Below are 19,577 nucleotides of genomic sequence, written 5' to 3' on the forward strand. Positions count from 1 at the left end.
AACAGCCATTTAACAGAAGGTTCCAATTTTCACTGGGAATTTGTGTGTGTGAGTGTGGGGGATGCAGATGTGACCTCTAAACAAATGTGGGGAGATGATGGCTGTAGGGTTTTAGTACTGACAGTCTGATAGCTGTAACTTTATATAGCTTCATATATAAGCTGCACTTGCCTGTTGTTAAGAAACAAATTTAAAGTCACTTAAAGCCATTTGTCAAAAGACTTTTAGGCTGTTGAAGCAATGATATGAAAGTAAATTTTATCTATCTATCTATCTATCTATCTATCTATCTATCTATCTATCTATCTATCTATCTAATCTATCTATCTATCTATCTATCTATCTATCTATCATCTATCCCTGCTTTTATCTATATAAAATCCTTTTCAACTGAAAAAAGGTGACAACCCCCATGTCTCTGAGAACCTCTAAATAAATAAACAGCAATCCTAGGTGATAGATCTATTTGTATGCTTAATCAGTGTCCTTTAGTAGCATGAGAAATTGTCCAAGGACACACAAGTAATGGTTAACTGATATGACAGACAATAGCTTTAAAGGTATCTATTGATAATGATTTAATACAAAAACATGCTATAAGGGAACTGTACTCCCTTCTTAGTTCCTGTTTTTTTATTATTTGTGGGTTTCATATGAAGTAGATGAAGATTTTGTTGGCCAAAATAAAAAGAAAATTAAATTTCTGAATCGAGATACCATTAATTGTAAAGTAAATGTAATGGATCTAAGATGAGAAAGAATAATGATAGCTAACATGTAAAAGTGAGGTATTTTCATTCATGCTTTATGGTTCAAGGGTGTAGTTCTTCAAAATCACTGCTGCTTTCAGAAGACAACACAAGGTGCTTGGATCCTGCCAGGAAGTTCTAAATGTGCTAACATATATTAGAATGAAACAGGTATATCAAACATACCAAATACCAAATCTATTCTGAAGGAACCAAGGTGTTTTCTACACTATGGGCTAAAAGTCTAGATGTCAGTATTACAAAACTAGAAAGTCAGAAATTAGAACAGTGAATGATTAAAACGGAGAGCCTCTATCTTGCACACAGATAGGAGGAAAAGTAGTAAATATGATAAATATATATAATATATATTTAGATATATGCTCATCCCCAAGATATTAGGTAATAAGTATGGTATATAATTATATACCACACATTATATATAAAATACATATAATATTTATACATTTATTATATATATTATATATATTAAAATGTAAGGTATATAATTATATAGGTTACATAATGTTACCTATATATTAGTCACAAAGGTGGGGGTTTTATACATAAGTACTTTTTCATGTGCTGATATAGCCACATGCTCATTGATGACTCCCTGATGTGGACACAGCTGCTGTGGAAATGTGCCTGGCAGCCTCTGGGTTCTGTCTGGCTCTGCCCTGCACTCCTGGGGAGCTCTGGGCAGGCTGGCACTGCGGGAATGCTGCACATGGGGAACTCTGGGCAGGCTGAGGGGTGACACTGCTCCCAGAGTCACTTATCAACACTCAGGGTGAGAAGACTGAAGATCATCAGTCCTTGCACTGACAATGAATTTTCCCCCAGGCAGTTTCTGAGTTCTGTGCACTCCTGTAACTACTGCAAATGCTCTGTTGGTTTGGAGCTCTTAATGGCTGTGATGTGTTCAGAACAAACCTGTGAGTACTTGACTCTAATTTTGTCAGGTGTCATTCCTGTAGATTTTTACTAGCAGTGAAGTGACAGCTTTGCATTTAGAAAAAAATATATTTACATATATTAAAAAGATTGTTGCCAGTCACTACTTTATGCACACCTTTGTAGAAGGGCAGAAAATAACACATTCTTATGTACAATGTAATTAATTCAAGGTTATTATGGGATCCTGGCAAAATGCAAGATCATCCAAACTGGTGTGTTCCCATTAAACCTTTCACAGGTGCGCCCAATATGTTTTCTCAGAGGAAAAACCACAACCCCATGTCTAGCTGTAATCTCTGCTGATCAGGTTATGAATTCAGAGTGTAAGAACCTGAGATCTTGCCTAAATTCAGGTCTCATTTTCCTCCCATGCACTTTAACTGTAAACCTTAGAAATTCTCAGTGTAAAGTCATAATCTTTTGTGCTCCTTGGATCTAATCTGGATGCTGCTCCATTGTCAGAGTGCTGTGTGGGGCTGGAACTGCTCTGGGCAGCCTGGGAGTGGGTGATGCTGAGCAGGGATGGTGGTGAGGGCCTGCTGCCCACACTCTGCATGTCCAGAGGGTTTTACTTTGCATTTTTCTTCCATGTATCTCATGCCCATTTGAGGACGGGGGGTACTAGGCTCACCCTCAAATCTCATTTTTTGGATTACTTTCATCTGAAGTGTCTTTACAGGTCACTCTGCCATTGTAACCTCTGGTCCTTCTGCACAATTGAGGCCAGGCTCTTCTGTGTAAAATGTCATGGTAACTGAAATCCACAATTGATTAGTGACAGCCCGTGATCAATGCTATTTGAGTGCAGAACAGAGGTCTAAAAGCAGTTTGTCTCTTCGATGTTGTTAGTCACAAAGTGGGTATGCTAAAAGGAAGGGTTCAATGTTAAAACTGTAGCTTGACATTAAGGTGTAAACATAACAAGGCAGGAACTGAAGAAGCTGAGGTGGTTACATCTCCAAGTTTGCTTGTAAACAGCAGCTGCTGAGACTGCAGCACCCTTGTGTTCATCAGAGAGCTTTCAACACCTCCTTCAACTCCTTTGCAACAAATCTGGTTTTACAACAAATGGCTAAAACTGTCTGCACTCTGTATCAAAAGTACCCCATGACTCCTTTAAATACACTGAATATCTCTGACCTGGCAGTAATTCTGCCCTCTCCCCGGCCAAGCATAACTTGAATCAGCTGTGAGGTGGTTTGGTTATTCACAATCCACTTCCAAATGCAGAGGCCCAGCCAGCAGCCGCTGCTCTGCAGAGCTGTCAGTGCCTAATTGTTTCTGGCAATGGAAACTGCCTTTCTTAGGCTTTTTTTCTTCCTTCTCCCTCCTCAACTGGCATTTCAGGGCAGTAGCTTTCATAATACATTAGCTTAATGCACTCTGATCTTGACCACAACTTCCATTCCCACTGCTGCCTGAACCACACATGGTCCTTGAACTCAGCATTCAGTGCAAATTATTTAGACAGAAGAATAAATAAGCCTCTAAATATTCATGTCCTTGCAAGAGCAAAACCAGATGAAACCTATTGTTCAGAGAAGCCTATTGCTGAGACACTGAGTTGGTGAGCAGATGGATTCACATTCCCAGAATGTGGGGGCCCGATTCAGGCCAGTGAAGGGTAACTCACTTGAGCAGAGTTTCAAGGACACGGGGACTTGCCAGGTCCCCTTTCTAGTGACAGCACAGCCAGTGTAAGAGGCAGTCTGGCACCACAGTGGGGCTCGTTTTTACTCAGCAGAAGGCTCAGTTCATCTGAAAGGAGGCAAAACAATAGATGATTGTGTAACAAGCAATTCCTTCTGCAAGTCCATCTTGCTGCTTTTGAAGGGCCCAGCTGGATGACAGCTCTCTCTGCTTTGTCAGACCTGAGAAGGGTCTCAGACTGAAACAAACCCTTCCTGTCCTGTTGTTCCGGGCATTTTCCGTGGGTTTGAGCTAGATGAGGTCCAGGTGAAGCACACCAGGGAAGTCACAAGGCTGCAGTGCCTCTGAGCCTTCTGGCTGCTGGAAACCCCAACCAAAGCAATGCATCTTCACCCCAGCTGAACACACAAAATGGTTAAATGGGGAAAAAAAGAGATCTGTTATTGTCTAAGGATTAAGACCTCCTTAGCCGTAAGTATAACTCTGTCATGGTCCCTTTCCAGTTTGAAAATTAAGGGTAGGAACTGAGTCTGACAGAGTGGGGAAGGATTTTTTTCAATACTCTTAATAAAGCCTTGGGTGAATTTATGGAGACATAAACTTAGGGTTGGTTTGCAGAGACATGAAATATTACCCAGTAGGGTCTGCAGCTCTGCCTGAAGCCAAATGTTTTACTGGCCTCTCAGCTAAATGATTGAAGATGTGTTCCAGGGTTACTCTTTATTTTGGGGGGCTGAGTAGAGAACTGAATCACTCCTCTCTGCCTAGAGAGAGGAAAAAAAGCAATTTTCTCTTGTCCTTTGACAGTGCACTGGGGTTCCTTTTATCTTTATGCACACAGACAGCAATGAACATACATTTCCTCCTCTCAAAGGAGAGATGGTAACAGCCAGAAAAGCAGTTTCAGGTCATGCTAATATTCACCTGTACAAAATATATTTGCATGAGAAATGGGAGTGTGGGTGGGACTGGTGTCACTTGTCACATCTGAGCAGGGCCACCCTTTCCCAGTCCAAAAGTAAAAAGGTTTTCCTGCAGCAGCAGCAGTTTGGCTTTTCATGTCCATCAACATTCAAACAGCAGCTGCATGAAATACAGTTTAATGGGAATTGGGGCATCTCTGTGAAAGGAAGTATACAGGGCTTTCTTCTGTGTTTTACACTTCACAATACAAAATGGAATTTCAGTGAAATTCCCATGGAATTTCAGTGTCCCACTGAACCATCTAAACCACTGAGCAAATAACTGAAAAAATAACTTGTCATGTAAATATATTCCAGTTTCTTAGGTTACAAATCTATTAACATACTATAAGGAACAAACAAAACTATGGAGATCAGGAAGTCAGAAAATTCTTCAGGAAAAGAGAGGTAAAAACTTCCTACATTATTCAAAGAATATATTATTTTCATAATTTTTTCCCATTTCACCAGAAGAGCTATTGGAGGTGATATTGTTTGGATGGTACAAAAAAGCAAATAATTGTCTGACAAGTGTATTTGAGTGTGTACTGACACATGTAGAGTCTTCTAATAAAGAAAAAGAGAAGTAAACCAGACAGAATATAGTTCATTAATGACCAAATTAAATATTTTTAAGTTTGGTAAGGAAGAATTTTGTACAGAAAGATTTTTTGGAAATCAGTTTTACTTTTCAGCAAAGTATTATGAATTCAGGTCGTATCCAGGCCACTTCATGGGAGCAATCTAAACCATTCCAGAGGCAAAGGTTCAGGCCCAGCTTGAAGAGCGGGAGCTCTGGAGCACACAGGCTCAGAGGTGCAGGCTGGCACCCAGCAGAGCACAGGCACGGCTGCTACATGAGCTTTGCTACCTCTCCAGTATTTTTAATTTGGAACCTTTTGTCCCCCTTTGCAGCTGCAAGATCCTGCAGGTTTGGTAATTGCTCCTGATCTCCCCTCCTGCACAGCTGCTCCATGGGAAGGTGGCAGTGTCCCCAGCTCATAAACATCACCAGGACTGCCACACTGCCACAGCCCATCTCAGCCTGGGCCCTTGCACCTGGCAGCTCTGCCACCTCCCAGGGTCATGTGTACCTCCAGAACATCCTGCTGCACCTCCCAAACAGCCTCTGCACTTCTGGCAGGATCTCAGACAGCTCCAGGTAAAATCACATGGAATTCCCAGCAATTAACGTTGTGGGAGTTCCTGTCTGGGCGTGGGTTGTTTTGTTTGTTTATGGGCTTTTTTAAGGGTGTTATTTGTTTGTTGCTTTGTTGTTTTTGTTTTTTTCATTAGAGTTAATAAAATGAGAGAAGCAGCAGCTAAGCAATAATGCTTCATGGTGCTAAGGGTAGTCCTTGTGTAAATGGGAACAACTTTTATTGGTATTGGACTGGTTTCACAGTCATTGCAAATGTCAAACAGAAAAATGATGCAAAGGGAAAAAAATAACCTGTTAGGAAATTTATTGGCGTAATTGTTCCTGGTAATAATTGTCATATGCAAGTAATTGGTGATATCTTCCACAAATCTGTTTAATTCCTAATGTAGTTCCAAGCTGCCCTAATGATTTTAAACCTCTATGAAATTACTTCAGTTTACACCCTTTTGTGTCTTCACTGTGCCTGTTTTTACCAGTTCAGAACAGTTCTCCTCTACCATTAGCTGTGATGTCACCACTTTTTGGACATATTAAAGTTATCTACAGTTCCTGCAACATAAAATTCCTGTTTTACCTTTCACCACTTCGCTGGCTCCACTTTAAGGCCACTCTAACCCAAACACCTCATGTCCCTTGAGGTAATGCTGTGTGTTGCCAGCTGTTGTGGAACTGGGCAAGTCACTTTGGGATCTGGCCTTTATGAGAACGTCAGAAACCCACAGTGATGTTTTGTGATGTTTTGTTAGCCTCAGGGAGAACCATTCAGATTGTAAACTGTAAAACATTACATGGGCAGATCCAATTTCCTTTGGACTGAGAAGCAGTGGGGTACAATGATGGTTAAAAAATGGGTGTGCAAACCTATCCCAGCTGTAGCAAGTGCAAATTATGTGTTCTGTGAATCCAGATGATACGAATGTCCCATCTGTTCTCAAAGGGAGCTGTAAAACAATCCCCAAAATTATGAAGACTAAAATATGTCAGTGTTCTTTTGAGGAAGAGAGTGAGGCACAGCCAGCAGGCAGGAACAGAGGCATCACAAACTGACTGAGCAAATAATGAGCTTTCAGTTCTTTGCAATGAAAATTCTTTCAAGACTGATTGTTTCACTGGTGGAAAAATGCATTACTTCCCAAGGTGATCCTTCTGTCCCGGTACATGCTGCCAAAAGATATTTTGTCTTCAAAGCATGTTTTAAAACTAAAATTGATTTGAAACCTGTTTTTCCTACAGCTAAGAAGCCTCTCTCAGAGGAACCCTTTCTGATTCTTCACCTGTTCCCATCAGAGGGGGCCGTGCCATGGGGTGCAGGGTGTGGATTCTAAATCAGCCAACGTCTGATGGATTTAGCAAGTGGAAACTGGTAATTTAGGAACATCAAAATGGCCACATCAAATTTAGGCTAAGGGGCAGTATTACATAGATTTGATGCAAAAAATTGACCCACAGGTTGAAAACGAATCTGCATCAATATTAAAATACAGTAATAAAAGGTGATAGTTTGCAGCTAATTTTCCTGTGTCAGTAATTTTTTTAGCCCATGTCCCCTGAACTGTGTCTCTGCAGAAGTGGGTAGCCAGTTGTCACCACAGCCAGTGAGTGATAATGAATGAACCACTCATGGCCCAGGTTGGGTTGTCATTTAGTACTCTGTATCTATGATCTAGAGGAGCATGACATAGAAACCTGTGCCAAACACAGGTTTCTATAAGGAAGACAATTCTCATCTCTGGTGATTTCTTGTGTCCACCATTTCCTCAATATTTTTGCATTGATGGCAACTAAAGAAAAGTACAATAACCTTAAACCAGAGCACAGACACAGGTTGCAATTTCTGTACTACTACAGTACTTTGATGCCACTTTTATCCCTGCATTTTACCATGTTGTCCTTGGCTGTATTTGGGAATCATAACTTGAAAATCTGGGGAAAAGTTCTTCTTTTTACCTCTAGAGATGCTGCAGCTCTCCTGAAGAGTTGCAGATCTTATGTCTCCAACTTTAGGAAAATTTCCAATTTACACCTTGCTTAATTCAGTGGAAATGTGTTTGTTTGTTTGTTTTTCAAATCAGAAGCACATAAATAAAGCTCTGAATTAAGGGATTTTTTGTATTTTTAGCTATCTATCAGGTTTTCAGATATCTTTCAGACTGATTAATAGGATCAAATGGCAAAGGTGCAGCTTTCACTCATGTTTCCATTTAGGATTGTGCTGTTCTAAAAGGAAAGTATTTTATAAAATTGTCTGTGTAGTTAAAAAGTATTGATGATATTCTGATTTTGTGCTCTCCCTAAACACCTGGGCATTTCTGGTTGGGATTGCTGCTCAGAGATGTTCTGTTCAGCCAGAGCACCCAGCAGGATGCATTAGAACTGTTTTCAGTCTACTGAATGTCCCACATTATTTCTAAAGGAACATCTGATTCCACAAATGTGTTTACCGTGAGGAGAGTGATCATTAGTGCAGTTTGATGTACTCTTCAAATGATGCACAAAAATCACCCTAAATAGCTCCTCCTTTTTGCTCCTCTTTGCAGAGTGTATGTTCCTCCCTTAGCACCAAGTTCTAGGCCAAACCAGAAACCACTTTGGATTCACATCTCTCTCTGGATGTGTCTCTGAGGCAGAGCTGGAATTAAAATATCCAGTGGCTAGATATTGTTGGGCTACTTGTCAACATGGTTGCTGCAATAAAGCAGCAATTTGTCTTTAAATACAAAATAAAATGCAATAAAATACAATAAAATAAAACAAAATAACCCCCAGTTAATTTACCTCTCAGAGCTTTTACTGTCTGGTCAAGGCAGCAGACTTTACCCTTTCTCTACTGCCCAGGGAGTGAGGGTTCTGTGGTTCCCTGTATAACCACTGCCCTTGGAGCAAGTTTCAGGGCAGTACATTGAGGTGACAACAAGGAAACCTGGTTTGCAAATTTCTAGAAACTCTGGTCTTTCTGTGACTGACTTCTTTAACAAAGCTGGTACTTTTTACCAATTTTTTGGGCCTTATGTGCTGGGTATGTTTGGAGAGTGAAAACAGTCAGTCTGTACCTCAGTAGTTTAGCTTGGCAATAACCAAAATACTGATATCTGTTAGTAAGAAGAGACATTAAAGTGTAGATTAGAAACAAAATTCAGTATGAGGGGGTCCTAGTAAGAACTGGTCTTCCAGCTGGGACTAAAGAGCTCACAATTACTCTCCCTGAGAGGATCTTGGACCTTGTTGGAACTCAAAATGTCCCTCAGAAATTTTCAGAGGTTCCAGGCCTTGGTCAGAAGTATTTTAGACCCTGGCAAGCAGCTGAAAACAGCTGTGATCTTGAGTTTGAGCCATGGAATGAGTTACCAACTTTGAAGGTGGAACAAGCGGTCACAGAGGGTTAGATGGTATAGTAAAAGTAGTTACAAATTAGAGGGGAAAATTTTTTAGTGTTGTACAGGGGGGTTTTAGTACCTGTACAGGGGGGTTTTACTTTGTACAAGGGGGTCAGGAGTTCTAAGATGGAGGAAAGTGGGCCTGATCCTGTTCTTCCTCCTTCTTCTTCCTTACCTCCATGTTCTTGGTGATGTTGGCACTCACAGATTGGTTTAGAGTAGAAAAGCACATTGTAACATAGATAGTAGGTATTGGGGAAAATCTGTAAACATATAATACGTAATATATCATATAAAAGATAGCAGCAGCCCTGGGCAGGGAGAGAGAAGAAGACACCAGACAGTGAGGGTGTCAGGAGTGTGTGTGTCTCTGCCTGGGCCGCTGAACAAACAGCCGCAGCGGGAGAAGACAATCTTTTAGATAACCAGCAATAAACTGCCTCGAGACTGAACAACAAGAGGCTGCGGAGTTTTTCTTTGGAAGCAAAGGTTGGAGGAGAGACTTTACCACCACACGAGACCCCTGAATCAATCCCGGGGTTCTCACAGGACCTCTTGTGTAAATCTCATCTCTTTAAATCCTGAGGCCTTGCTGTAGAAATCCCTTCCCCACTGGAATGGAGACTCCCCTGCATTTGTCATCTAACCACAAAAATCATTACAGGTCCTCAGTAAGTGGAAACAGAATTGAGAGAATTCCTCTCTTGTTAGCAAGAGTCAGTGCCAGGGAATGGACAGACACCAGCCCAGTAGCCAGGAGAGCCAGGCTTTCTCCTTAAGCTCCTGTGTAATTTAAAGCAATTGACTTTTCCGGCAGCCTTTTCTTCCTCCTCCCACCTTTCGTGTTTTCTAGGTATCCGTCACCTGAAAGGACAAGGCCATTATGCTTCAGTTTTAGCTGGGGCTTTATAGAAGTAATCTTGTAGCAATTTTGCAGCTAAATCAAAATAAAGCTAGGATGCTGAAAACCTGTAAAGATCAGATGCTTACAGAGCTGCTTTTCTTAAACAATAAAACTAATAAAGATTACTTGTCAATGAAGGAAAAACCATTTGCTGAAAGACAATCCTCATTTTAAAGATGGAAACAGAATGATTAACATGCTTGCAACTAAAATCTCAATTAAAAGATAAAAAACTTAGAATTAAAGAGCCCACAGAAACAAAGTGTCATAGAAGAACTATTTGCATTAGGAGTAGTCAGAGGTCATGGTGCTTTAGCTGCCATGTCCTTTAGGGAATTATCTTCACACAGGTTCTTGAGGACTGTAGGCTTCCCTATACCATATAATGTAATTAAAAAAAAAAAAAAAAAGTCAGGTGTATTTCAGGAAGTTCCATCAAGAAATGTTTAAAGTCTTGGAGCTAAAATCCCTGTTTGCATAAATACTGTTGAAGCCAGCTGAATTGCTTCTGCCAGCTCTGAGCTGGAGGCCAAACACCTGAGGACAGAGACTGTAAGGAAGCTTTACAGAGGAGTCCATCTCTCCTGGAGAGATGCTCTGCATAAAGGTATCTGGGTATGTGCCTAAACACACAGCTCAAACAGGATCTAAACCAAACCTCCCCTCTGAGAGGAGCCCTCTTGATAGGGCTGCTTGTAGCAGCTTGATGAGATCCCTTCCAAAAACTGAAGCATCATTTTATTTATTTGCTAGAGAGCTGGTTTGGACTAGGCTCTGCATGTTTGCAATGCAGGTGCATGGGAACTATGCATCTATTATTTCCTAATCCATTATTTCAAGTGTGAAGAAGTGTGAGTTGGGAGAAGCTGCTTGAAATGAAAGCATTAAGTCAGTAGGCACAATGGAAATTATTGAATTGGAGTTGTCAGCCTACATCCTCATACAGGAGGATGAGAAACTGTCAGGCTTGGAAAGAAATGGATCCCTTCCCAGTGCAGATTCCACTAAAAAGGTGAAGGAATTATTCTTCATGTAACAGGTGATTCCAAATCATCATAAAGTAAATTGATGGCAGAAAGATGCTGGCTATTACTTAGTAGATGAGAGGAACAAAGGATTCCAAGGTGTGGTTCTGGGGGTATTTGAGCATCCTTCCCTCCTGCCCAGCTGGAGTCATTAAAACATGAAGTGCAATGTGGAAAACTGTAGGGAGATATGGGGTATGCCCTTAAGGAAAAGGAGATGGGAACCTCTTCAGCAGCTTCAGAAAAACATCCACATTTGGAGAAGAAATAGAATGAAGGAAGAAAGAGCAGATTATTCTGGGGGGTTAAATTTTGCTGTGCACTTAAGAGAGGACTACTGCAGTGCATGTCCCTCACTGTCTGGCACCACAGAGCTATGTGGTATCTGGCATTTTTGATAATGAGCGGTGCGTGTTGGTGCTTTGATCACTGACACTTCTTAAGGCATCCCACAAGTGCAAGGGGCTGTCCTGCTGTGCTGTGCACAAGTCTGGCTGCACATCTGTCAGGCTCTCTCTCAAACTCCTGGCATCCTGTACCTCCCCAGGCCAGCAGCTCCCACCAAAGCTGGAAACAATCTCCTGTCTTTCTGCATGTCTCAAATCTGGGACAGACAGGAGAACTCCTGAAGGTGCTTGCAGAGACCCCAAATCACCCAGTCTCTTCCCTGGTTTGGACTGAGGCACTGGGCTCTATGCCTGGGGATGTGCAGTTACATTCCTGCTGATGTTGTGCTTCCTGTCATCGGGAATTGTTTTTGTGCCTCAGACAACTGCACTAAACTGGCTGAGTTTGGAGTGGCAAAAAGATAGGATTTGCCATCAAGAGCTGCAGAGTCCCAAATCTTCAGCAGTGGAGAGGACATTTTATTCTTGCTGTGTGCATAAAGATTTCCTTGCTAATGAGTGGAAGTTTATTCATCCTTTCACTAGGGTCTCAGGGTACAGGTCTCAGTGCTGGAGTCAGTGGCAGCACAGCTGGCAGCCAGATGTGCTCTTCTGCTGTCCCTGAGCCAGATGCTGAGGGACAGCCTCCAAGGTGGCTCTACTAATTCCAGAATGAGGATTTTCTGCACTTTTCTCTTCTGGGAAGTATCCTCTGGGTCTGTCTTAGGTGGGTTTTTGTGCACAGACAGCCACAGTAGGAATGCTTCTGCTCCTTCTTGATTTGGTGAGAAAATTCTGTTTAGTTAGGACAAGTTTGTAGACTCTGAAGATTCTAAGACAGGAATCTTAGTGCTGGATATGAAAATGCTGTTTGTATATTTTAAGCTTTGGTTTTTGTCATTCATGCCTGTAAATGAATGTTTTACATATCTCTGGACATTCCTTGTGCTAAAAGCAGGGATGTAGTTGATTTGGACTACCATAAATACTTAACATTTGAATATATAGAGACACTAAATAGCTGGAAATAACTATCTTTTTATAATACCACATATGTATTGGCAATCTGCATAATTGATTGAATAATCAGTTGGTTTGATTGCTTTTACTAGTGTCTACAACCAATTTCTTCAGAGATAAATCTCAGAAGTGCTGGGAAGGAAGTGGAGGAGGCAGGCACATGCAGAAAGGGAAGGCAGTTTGTTTTTTTTTTTTTATTTCTCTGACAGCTTTTGGACCCCTTCATTTAAGCATTTGCAACACTGACTGAGGTTCGTGACTGCCGATTAATAATTTATATTCATTGTCATTATTTTCTAGAGATAAATCTGACTTTTTATCCTGAAAACCAACCAACCATCCAAACACAGCTGACCAAAACCTAGAAACACTTTGCAAACAAAATCCAGTGTTTCTCTCAGAAAGAAACATCTAAAGCAAGAATGTCAAAACAAATTCTGAGTAGGAAGTTCTGTTAAAGGCTGACCCTGCCAGCCCACCTTGGCCCTGTGTCACTGAAGTCACTGGGCTCCATCCCTGAGTATTCTCTTGCCTGGACTTTGCTCGGGTCCCTTTTCCCCTTTGTTCTGGACTAGAGCAGGATTCTCAAGGCACAGCTGTCTCTGTATGGGCAGAGCTGCAGTCCTGCTCCCGGGCCTTTGCCCTTGCTTAGGAAATTCAGTGTTTGGGCAGCAAACAGATCTGGTACCTGGCCTACAGGAGTTCTGTAGAGGCCACTGTGGAGTCTCCTTCCTGTGGTATCTCCAAACAGCCTGGGATAACTCCAGTCTCTCCACATTTGCTGTAAAAGCATCCCAATGAGCCACGGGTTCATTTCTAGCTAATGCTCACCCGGTGATGTGTTAATATTATCTCTTCCTGTCAGTGGAACATTTCAGAGACTAGGCTTTACAGGAATTAAAGGGAAGAGTGTCAGGCCTGGCTGAGCTCGACTCAGTTAAGGCCAAAGGAAAACCATGGTCTAAACCACTTAATTTTCATTTCCACCTGTGTGGAAATGAAAGCTATCTTCACACTCCTCTGAACTGCTCACTGCAATTGTCCTAGTACAGAACTCTGCTGATCTAAACCCAATGCAATACAAAGCTGTCCTGCAATGAAGTGCTGGGAAACATCACTTTGTGCATTATGTAAACCCAATATTTCTTCTCAGCATTCTTTTTGCAATATTGACCTGTAGAAACACCAGCACAGCACAGGGATTTTCTAGCCAAGCCCACAGGCAACTCACTAACAAATGAGGAGACTGCCAATGCAGTTATACCAATGTCCACATTTTATTGCTATTATGTATTTTCCGTGATTTGGGTGATGCCAGTTGGCCATCTACTAGGCAGCAGCTACTGATTTTGCAGTTGCTCTTCAGCCTAGCTTTAATGTACTTTTTGGATGAGTTTAAGGGGTTACCAGACAATCTGAAAGACAGCACTTGGCATTTACTTGGTGCTGCAGTGTCTTCACCTTTACCAACCAAACTCTGCTCTCAATTACCAAAGTTATCTTACGGATAGATCCTAAAAATCCCTACTGTGGCCAGAAGCCGGTTCTGACTCTATGAACAATTTCTCCAAGTTTGCTGTCATGATAAGTTGTGACAGCAAACATTAAAATGGGTATGATTTCTAGTTTGTGAATGAGTGTAGCTGTCAGACTTTGTGTTCCTCCATGTATGTTCTAAAGTAAATTAAGGGAACTTCTTATACTGCACCTTTAGTTGTATGATTTCTCAGCCATGATGGGCATGAACAGTGTTACAAAGTCACAGTCTAATTATAACATTCCAGCACAGCTTTTCTTGAGCTGCAGCCCTTGCTCCAAGAGGGCTCTTGGTGGTTTTAATTGTTTTGTATTTTTCTCATTATGCATTCTTCCATCCAAGACACTGGACATGCTGCCCTGCTTCCCTGCGTGCACGTGGTTTTCTGCCAAAATAGGACCAGTGACATGAGGATAATTGAATCCTATAATGCTGTATTTCCTTTTCAAAAAACCTTCATGTAATGACTACAAAAGACAATCATAAAAAGGAGAGTAGAAGGAAGTCAAACGTCAGGAATTGTTTTATTTCAATGACTGGAAGTAATTTTTAGCCACATTTGTTTCACTAGTGAGTGCCAAAATGATATAAATTTTGACTGATGTCAGTGTGCTCCATTTGTCAATTTGCTAGCTTGCTGTTGTAGGAGAAAATGCTGGAAGAAGGATTTTTTTTTTTTAATAAAATATTGAAGTACTTGTACCTGACACTTAATTGTATGGTCCTTTATTTCAGACAATTCTGTAATTTCTGTGAGTTTGGTCTGCCTAAAGATGACAAGGTTAAGGACATTTCTGTTAACTCTGTTTTTTCTCAGTCAGGAAGCTATTTGCTTTTTCCTGGATTGATGTTTAGCTGCTAGGGAACTTTAAATATAATATTCCTGCAGCTGTACATGACTGAAAAGCATGCCAATAATGCAGTAAAAAAAAAAGAGATTACTTACGGAGATTGGAATAATTGCTGCCTATCCCAATACTGATGGAGCTTCCAGAGGTGAGAGGAAGATGGAAGAAAATAACTAAAAAGGGAAAAATGAAGAGAAAAGTCCTTAATAGCAGTTTGGTTTTGTTTGGTACCAGATATCAGCTGAAGGCATGTTAAGGTTCAGCTGCTCTCTCTGGGCAGGATTGCACATCTCAGACCCAGAGTGCACACACAGATGCAGCCTGAATGGGGGGAAAACGCCAAACAAGCCATAGCTTCATACTTCCAGGAATTCCTCCTGTTCAGGAAATGTATGAATACCTCTCAGATTCCAAACCCCACGTATAAACAACAAAGTGTTATATAAATATGCTAATTATTGTTAAGTCATTCACCAGTCTTTGAAACAGGCACCTACCACTGTAAAACCAAACAACTTCCCTGATTTGTGCGGGTGCAGCTTGAATGCATCGGGCATGTGTGTGCCAAACTGGGTTGGAATAAATTTAGTCTAAAATCTGATACACATACTCCCCCTATGCACTTAGGCTTTAATATTTATAACTCGCTCTTCAAAGATTTATATTTACAGGCAACAAAATATATACAAGTAAAACGTGTCCTAAATAACCAAATCTTTAGATTTCTTAAAAGATGAGCTGGTTTGCTAATACAGACGGGTTTAAAGCCTGATTGCCGAGGGTCGCTCGCTGTCTGACAGAGTGCGGCTGGGGGCTCGGCGCTGCCCTGCCCTGCCCAGCCTGCGGTGCGGGAAGCGGCTGCTCGCTGCTCGGAGGGGCCTGGCCCACACGGCCATTCGAGCAGGGTCCTCTGGGCTGTGGGATCCCCGCACCCCGCACCGCGGCCGGGCGGCAACCCCCGGGCTCCTACAGCCCCTCAGAGCCTGCCCCGTCCGAGCGGGATCGCCCCTCAGAGCCTGCCCCGGCCGAGCGGGATCGCCCCTCGGAGCCTGCCCCGGCCTGAACGGGATCGCCCCTCGGAGCCTGCCCCGGCCGAGCGGGATCGCCCCTCGGAGCCTGCCCCGGCCTGAACGGGATCGCCCCTCGGAGCCTGCCCCGGCCTGAACGGGATCGCCCCTCGGAGCCTGCCCCGGCCTGAACGGGATCGCCCCTCAGAGCCTGCCCCGGCCTGAACGGGATCGCCCCTCGGAGCCTGCCCCGGCCTGAACGGGATCGCCCCTCGGAGCCTGCCCCGGCCTGAACGGGATCGCCCCTCGGAGCGTGCCCCGGCCGAACGGGATCACCCCTCAGAGTGTGCCCCGGCCGAGCGGGATCGCCCCTCAGAGTGTGCCCCGGCCGTGCGGGATCGCCCCTCGGAGCGTGCCCCGGCCGAGCGGGATCGCCCCTCGGAGCCCGCCCCGGCCGAACGGGATCGCCCCTCGGAGCCCGCCCCGGCCCGCACGGCTCCTGCTTTACCCCGGCACAGCTCGGCCCCTGCCCCGTACCCCGGCACGGCTCACGCCTTTCCCCAGCTCGGTTCCCTCCTTACCCCGGCTCGGCTCAGCTCTTGCCTTTCCCCGCTCGGTTCAGGCTCTGCCTTTCCCCATCTCAGCCCCTGACTCTCCCCAGCCCGCTTCAGCTCCTGCCTCCCCTCAGCCCGGTTCAGCTCCAGTCCCTGCGTTCCCCATCCCGGCTCAGCCCGTACCTTACCCCGGCTGCTGCCCTTCCCCATCCCGGCTCAGCCCGTACCTTACCCCGGCTGCTGCCCTTCCCCATCCCGGCTCATCCCGTACCTTTCCCCGGCTGCTGCCCTTCCCCATCCCGGCTCATCCCGTACCTTACCCCGGCTGCTGCCCTTCCCCACCCCGGCTCAGCCCGTACCTTTCCCCATGCCGCCCTGCCCCGCCTTACCCCAGCCCGCCGCCGTGCCCGCTGTCTCCATCCGCCCCCGCCGCGGCTCCCCGGGGGCCGGCGGGGCCCCGCCGCCTCCTGCCGTGCGCGGGGCCGGGCCGGAGCCGGCGGGCCCGGGCCGGGGGCCGGGGCCGGGGCCGGGGCCGGGGCCGGGGCCGGGTGACCCCCGCCCCGCGGGCAGGGCCGCACATGCCGCGGGAGGCGCGGGGGGACCCGCGGCCGCCGCTGCCGGGGCTGACCCCGCCGCTCATCCCCCCCGCGGCAGCGGCGAGCGGCGGCGCCGGGGCTGCCGCGGGGATTCGCTGCCTGCATGCGGAGCTGTAGGCGGGCAGCGGCTCCCGAGAGCCGAGTCCAGCCCAGCACTTGGGCTGGAAGGGAGGGACTGCCTGGAGTAAACCCACGGGGATGGACGGGATTATCCGACAGCGCGGAGGATGTAGTTCCGTGCGGCTGGATGGGGGCTAGGAGGAGGATGTAGTCATGTAGTCCAACCGGGAGCTAAACCCACTTTTTATAGTAGTAACATCTACTTGTTACCAGGGGTCTTGGGCACGTTTCTCACTGCGCTTGATACATGCCCTAGTGCTGGATACAGAGGGAACAGCAGGTACTGAAGATTATGAGCTTTCGTAACTGATTGCTTACCTCTAGGAAAAGGATCATTAGCTTTTTAGGTAAGGAATCTGTGAAGTGAGGTCCCTTTCTGAATATCCTCTCAGCAGTTTGGGGGTTTTTATGATCCAAGTTCCGCTGGCACTTTCTGTCACCCACACACTCATGAGCTCTGCAGCTCGTTGCAGAGTGGTCCCACTGAGCCTGTTTGTAGGGCACGGAGCTGGAGCTCCACGGGTGTGCGGGCAGCCTGCTTTATTTCCCTATCCCTGGGTGCTTTTGTAGCCTGGAGAGCAAGTTCGCAAATCAGAACGGCTTTGCTGTCAGTATTAAGGCTGTTCAGCTTCTCCATGGTTTAGCAGTGATGGATGCAGGGCTGCAATGAAGTTTGGGGTAGATGTAAAACATGTGGACTCCCCGGTAAAAAGTTTCCTACTGTCCCTGATCACCTTTTTTCATTTTCTTTTCTCCTTAAATCCAGGTGAGCATTAAGGGAATCTAAGGCAATTGAAATGAGGGTTTATGGGAATTTACAGGTGTGTTTCCTTATGGATCACAGAAACCTGTACCTGTTGCCAAAACTACAGTACCTTGGTACCCTAAAATCCCTTAGAATGCTGTTGCAGAAGTTACCTTGTAATATATTTCTTCAACCCCTCAGAATGTCTGACTCCTCGAAAGACTACTCATTTATAATTTCAATAAATGGAAACTGCATGGCTTCCTGTTAGGGGTCTTTGTTGTTTGGTTATGGCATGAAGGTGTGAATCTGTACACACATCAGAAAATCTGATTTTCTGTGTATTGGGTTTTGGTTATGTGCCCCTTGGCCTCGTTCTCGTTCTGCCTGTCAAGAATCATGTATGTGTATAACACTGCACTTAAGGATTTCAAAATATTTTCTCCACTTTAAAGTTCAAGAATTTCTAAGGTTTAATAATTCTGTGAATTTTGATGATGACATCTTTGTTCAATGGCACCTCACATTTACTCACAGGATCAGTATTAAGTTTAGATCTGACAGACTTAGGGTCTTAAGTTTCAGATATCCATGCTCAGACAATTAAAAAAGCTCACAAATTGTGAAAAGTGCCTTAGTAACTGACTTTGGATGCAGGAGAATTGCTCAGTGTTTGCAGTTCTAAGAAACCTCTCTCTCACCTTGGATTTAGAGTCCTTTCTGTGAGAGTCTTGTCCTTTTGCTGCAGTAGAGTTGCAACTGCTTCTGAGACAGAGACATTTGTTTGTGGGTCAGACAGCAGAGTGCCCACCAGGATCCATCCGAGCCTGCAGGAGCATCCCCCGGCTGGCAGAACCTCTGAGCCAGCAGCACTCCCTGTGCCCAGCTGCAATGGGCTGGAATGGTATGGGCTTTGCTCACCCCACTGATTTCCAAATCTGCAGCACATGCATGTGGAAATGGGGTAGACTTTTACCCTTTTTCCTGTGTGTTTTTCAGCTGTTAGAATTTCCAGTTTCTCTCCTTCAGCTGTGCAGCTGAGTGGAACCTGGCTGTGGAGTGGGATTCGGGCCAGACTCGGATTTGCACAGCCAGTGCAGCAGTGCTGGGTTGTGTCATGGGGATTCTGTGGGTGGTTTACATCATTAGTTGTTTCTTCTGGTAGCATCTGCTTTTCTGTTTTGGTAAGACACATTTGTATTAAAGAAAACTCGTCGCAAATAAATGATTTAACACACAGGAGTTTGCTTATGGATAGTATTTGGGAGAGCTGGAACAAAAATAAAAATAATTCAGTATTCCTGCTGCTCCAATCTATTAACTTTGGGTTAGTTTGTCCTTCTTGGGACTTCATTATAAAGCTGCCATCAGTGCAATGACAGACCTCGGCTCAGCTTCCCATCTCCTGGGGTTTGCTTTGGGATCTTTGGGGCTGAGTGGGAGCTGCAGCCTGGTAGCCAATTTTTGTAAGGCAAAATAAGTTTTCTTGCTATAATGAGATCACTTTTAACTGAGAATTTTTATATATTCATAGCGAGACATTTTGGGGGATACCGTTCACCATGTCTTTTTTTTGCTTTGTGGAAAAGGTGGTAATGAAATAAATGTCAGGTTGATTATACAATACATCATAGATAAAATGCTTCAGAAATGAGTGCAGTCGATTATGGGAACAGGAAAGTCTTTTCTGCATGGCAAATCTGGGAGCAGTGCCATTTCATCACTGCTGTAGAGTCTGCAGAGTTTTCTGCCCTTGGGCTGGCTCATCCTGCCCTGTGCTGGGCATTCCCAGCGCTCTGGCACTGCTGATTACACCAGGCCCTGCGCTCAGGGAATTCCTTGCTGGAGTCCCCAGGGTGTGGTGGAGCTGACTGAGTAAAACTGTGCCTCTGCTGAGAGCAAAAGAGGTCAGGGGAAGAGGCTCTGGAGTTTGGTGGGAAGCATCTCATGCTTTCAGAGCTCCCTGGGTTCTGAAATG

General features: G+C 44.5%; 1 protein-coding gene across 3 annotated transcripts in view; it reads right to left on the reverse strand.

Annotated features, from left to right (window-relative positions):
* Window positions 1–16,684, reverse strand: part of BEAN1 (brain expressed associated with NEDD4 1) — a 57,802-nt gene extending 41,118 nt beyond the window's left edge. The window contains exons 1-2 of one of the 3 annotated variants that reach the window (XM_012571452.5): window positions 16,528–16,684; window positions 14,676–14,750 (exon numbers count right to left, since the gene is read on the reverse strand). In XM_012571452.5, coding sequence (XP_012426906.4) covers window positions 14,676–14,750; window positions 16,528–16,558 — 106 coding nt within the window. In that variant the 5' untranslated portion in view covers window positions 16,559–16,684. Of the gene's footprint in view, window positions 1–14,675; window positions 14,751–16,409; window positions 16,462–16,497 lie in introns of those variants that run through there. The other 2 variants (XM_072934215.1, XM_072934216.1) reach the window with 2 other exon arrangements.
* Window positions 16,685–19,577: the final 2,893 nt, after the last annotated feature.

The sequence above is a fragment of the Taeniopygia guttata genome, chromosome 11 (assembly GCF_048771995.1).
Source record: "Taeniopygia guttata chromosome 11, bTaeGut7.mat, whole genome shotgun sequence".
NCBI lineage: Eukaryota > Metazoa > Chordata > Aves > Passeriformes > Estrildidae > Taeniopygia > Taeniopygia guttata.